General features: G+C 63.2%; 1 protein-coding gene across 1 annotated transcript; it reads right to left on the bottom strand.

The window, feature by feature from the left end:
- Window positions 1–1,639: 1,639 nt before the first annotated feature.
- Window positions 1,640–3,169, bottom strand: LOC126080701 (uncharacterized). Its single transcript, XM_049891880.1, has 5 exons — window positions 3,004–3,169; window positions 2,790–2,927; window positions 2,596–2,709; window positions 2,377–2,504; window positions 1,640–2,282 (listed from the first exon to the last, which is right to left on the bottom strand). Exons 2-5 carry the CDS (start codon window positions 2,844–2,846, stop codon window positions 1,640–1,642), a joined length of 942 nt encoding a protein of 313 aa, XP_049747837.1. The 5' UTR covers window positions 2,847–2,927; window positions 3,004–3,169.
- Between the last annotated feature and the right edge of the window lie 967 nt (window positions 3,170–4,136).

Here is a 4,136-nt window from a genome sequence, read left to right as displayed (position 1 = left end):
GCTGGATCCCTGGCCTGGCCACACTTGCACCCCAGGAGGAAATCCAAGGTTAGCCTCTGGCACAATGGAGCCTTGGGAGTCCAGCACAGACCCCAACCACAGAGCCCTCGGCCCTCCTCCCCCCAGCCCCACACCTCCCTGAGATGTCTGTTCCCACACCACCTTCCTGGCCAGGCCTCATCCAGTGCCCGCCCACTCCTCCCTGGTGTATTGTCCCCCTTCACGGCCACCCTGTGACACCGGCATGTCACCTGCCTGTATGCTCCTCCTCCACCTGGCCCCTGAACACCTGATGGGGGGTGGTCCCCCGTGCACCCAGCACAGAGGGGAAAGGCCAGAGAGCAGCTGAGCACTGACCCCAATCCTCCAGCCCCACAGCCCCTCAAACAGCCCCTCCAGGCATCTGAAAATGGAGCCACTCCTGGGAGCCAATTCCACAACCAGTCACAGCCTCCACCCAGATCTGGGCTTTGGGGCCTCAGCTTCCATCCCAGACCTGGACTTTGAGGTCACAGCCTCCACCCCAGACCCCGGCTTTGGGATCACAGCTTCCACCCAGACCCCGGCTTTGGGCCGTGGCCTATACCCCAGACCCAGGCTTTGGGGTCACAGCCTCCACCCAGATCTGGGCTTCAGGGTCACAGCTTCTACCCCAGATCCGGGCTTTGGGGTCACAACCTCCACCCCAGACCCAGGCTTTGGGCCATGGCCTATACCCCAGACCCGGGCTTTGGGGTCACAGCCTCCATCCAGATCTGGGCTTTGGGGCCTCAGCTTCCATCCCAGACCCAGGCTTTGGGGTCTCACAGCTTCCACCCCAGGCCTGAGCTTTGGGGTCACAGCCTCCACCCCAGATCTGAGCTTTGGAGTCACAGCCTCCACCCCAGATCTGAGCTTTGGGGTCACAGCTTCCACCCAAGACCCAGGTTTTGGAGTTTCACAGCCCCCACCCCAGGCCCAGGCTTGGGGTCTCATAGCTTCCACCCCAGGCCCAGGCTTTGGGGCCACAGCTTCCACCCTAGACCTGGATTTGAGGGTCACAGCTTCCACCCCAGATCCAGGGTTTGGGGTCACAGCACCACCCCAGATTTGGGCTTTGGGGCCTTAGCCTCTACCCCAGACCCGGGCTTTGGGGTCACAGCTTCTACCCAAAATTGGGCTTTGGGGCCACAGCCTTCACCCCAGAGCCAGGCTTTCAGATCTGGGCTAGTATGGGGGTCCAGGGGCTCAGGGAGGCCAAGGGGTGTCTTTGCAGATGGTCACGTTGGAGCAGCAGGACAGTGCTCAAAGGGGCTTTGATGGAGCCTGACCCTCTTTCATTGCCAGGATATCCTCACCCCCCAGCCCCATGGGCCACTCAGGCGCCTGCTCTCCACGATTGCCCCCATCCCCCCCCAGGCCCCTCCCCTATGCCATGTGCCTTCATGGGCCCCTCACCCTGTAACGGTCCCTGTGCCATAACCCTCTCGCCTCCCATATGCCCCACCCTATCCCAGAACTCCCCTGAATCCCTTATCCCACTCCGTTCCATGTGTCTCGCCCCACCCCACAGGCCCTTTCCCTATCCCATAACCCCCCACCACCCAGCACCATATGCTCCTCCCCTCCCCCTGCGTCCCCACGCTTGCCCCACCCCCTCTCAGATGCCCCCCCATGCCCCCAGCCCTGACACGCCCAGGTAAAGAGACGGATGGAGACCCTGAGTGCTGCTGTAACTGTGTTTATTGAAGAGCCGGGCTTCTGGTGAAGCCCGACTCATGGGGAGGGACACGAGCGAGCGAGTACAATGGAACATATAGGATTTGCTCCTGATCTTGTGGAGCTTCCAGACTAGGGAGGGGAGGGCGGGACCCCTGACACACTGCCCAGGCGCCCCCTGAGATGAATGATAGGCGGCCGGGGGCGCCCACGGCGACACACGCGTGGCCCTCACACACGCACAGGAGACTCGGCGTCCAGGACTCCAGACCAGTGCAAACGACTTAGTGCAAATGATTTGGGGTTGGGGAAGCAGAGTCAGGGAGGCTGAGTCCCCTGCGCAAGGAAAGAGAAGAAAGAAGGGAAATGAGAAGAGGCAGAGAAAGAAGGAAAAGGAGGAGGGGGGTGATGGGTCATCCCGGCTGGAGGAGCGCCAGCCGGGAGGACGGAGGCTGGTGGTCGCCTGAGCACGGCAGGGTGTGGCCATGAAGATGGAGTTGCTGGTGGGTGGGGTGGCGGTGTGGTGCTGCTCCCATTGATGCTGGTGGTCGATGGTGGTGGTCGATGGGTTCCTTCCTGTTAACCTGCAGATCAGAGAGATGGCAGGTTGGGCGAGGGGCCAGGGCAGGCAAGGGGCGGGAGGTGGGTGGGTCCCCAGGGCTCTGTGCCCAAAGTCACCTTTCAGAGCCTGTTCCTGAGTCCGTGTGAAGTACTGGTTCCCGAATGCAGCATATTCTCGAGTCAGAGCTAGACGGACTTGAAGTCCCCGGGTTCCAGGCCCAGACATGAGCTGGGTAGCACCATTTCTGTGGGATGGCAGGGGTGAGGCTCCACCGGCCCCTTGGCCCCCCCGACCACTCCTGCCCACGCCCACACCTGGCAGGCGGTCCCCCCCACCTTGTCATTTTGAGGGTTCTGGGGTCCAGAGAGCAGCAGTAGAGTGTTGACTCCTTCCGGAAAGTAAAGGAACCTGGTGTTGCAGCACGCCCCATGGTGCCAGCCGAGAATGTCCTAGAGAAAAGGTTGGTGGAGGGATGAAAGGTGGTCTGGATGGGGACGTGGGAGGACAGGGCACCTGGTGGAATGCTCACCTGCCAGGAAGGCCAGACCATACTTCCTTTACTCGTCGTCACACCGGACCATGTCATGTCCTTCTCAGCACATCTGCCGGACGTGGGGCCTGGCCTTCCATGGTGGCTGGCTGTTGTGTCCACCCGCTGGAGACCTGGCTGTGGGGAGAAAGGAGAGGATGCTGGGTGGGTGGCAGAGGCCGGCAGGGGCGGCAGTGGTGGGTTGCTCACTCACCCTCGTCTCCAGTCTACACACGGCGGCCGGTCTTGCTCTGTCCCTGCCAAGGCCCGCCTTGGCCCTGGCGCGCAGGCCGTGCCCGCTGTGCCCGCCAGCTCTGCTCCTGCCCTGCCATGCTCTACGCCCCCTCCCCCGAGAGCTCACAATCACTCCGCCCCGCCCGCCTCACCTAGCCTGGCCTCGCTCGTGCCCTTGACTCCCCTGGAACTGCACTGTCTTCATGCCAGCCCCAGGGACTGGGCGGTTAAGGCATACAGTGTCACCAAGCACACTGTGGGCCCTTCCCGCACCAGCCCCTGGGCCGCAGTGCCGCGTGGAGAGCATTGGCCGGGTGTGCTGGAGCCCAGCACCCAGGCGACCCTCCCTCCCGGTGGTGCCATTTTGCAGGTGTCCCTGCGCACTGCGCCCTCTGTCTCGCTCTCCTGCCCTCAGATGCTCTGAGCAGGCCTTGCCCACCACAGAGCCACTCCTGATCCTGCCACTTGGGTGAATGCAGTGGGTGAGATGCTGTGACGGCTGGGGACCCCGCTGTGCCCTTCGTCCCCTTTCTACTGTCCAGCCCGGGCCCGCCTGCTCCCGCACTTGCTGGATCCCTGCTTCTTGCTGCACTGCCATCCCCAGGGCACCTGTCACCTCCCTGGGGGCTGCAGCCCATCCTGCCCTCTAAAGTACCCTTTCCACCTGGGGCGGCCACCTAGCCCCCCAGCCTGCCCCTCTCGGCTCCCCCCGAGAAGATGTCACCTGTGCTACCACCTGGCCTTGCCCGCTGCTCTACCGGGAGGCTGGCCACGTCCTCTCGCCGGCCCTCGGCACCCTCGTCCTCCTTCTTCCAGAAGACCAGTGGACCGAGGACCAGAGAGAGAAGAGCCCGCTGGCCCGGCAGGCACCACCTCCACACCCCAGGCCCGGACTTGGACCCTCAACCAGCTCCCCTTTGTCCAACCAGCCGCCACGTCCTGTAACCAAAAATGACCGGGATGAATGTCTGGCTCCCCCTTCTGCTGTCTAACCCTAGCTCAGGCGCCCTGGCACTCCCAGCCCTGATGTTACCCTGGAGACCACATGTGCTCCAGCCGCTGGGCTGGCCAAGTGCTGCCTGAGCTAGCCCCTCTTCATCTTTCCTGCCAGAC

The sequence above is a fragment of the Elephas maximus genome, chromosome 7 (assembly GCF_024166365.1).
Source record: "Elephas maximus indicus isolate mEleMax1 chromosome 7, mEleMax1 primary haplotype, whole genome shotgun sequence".
Classification (NCBI taxonomy): Eukaryota; Metazoa; Chordata; class Mammalia; order Proboscidea; family Elephantidae; genus Elephas; species Elephas maximus.
The sequence above is the reverse complement of the archived record's forward strand: the minus strand, read 5'-3'. Positions and strand labels throughout refer to the sequence as shown.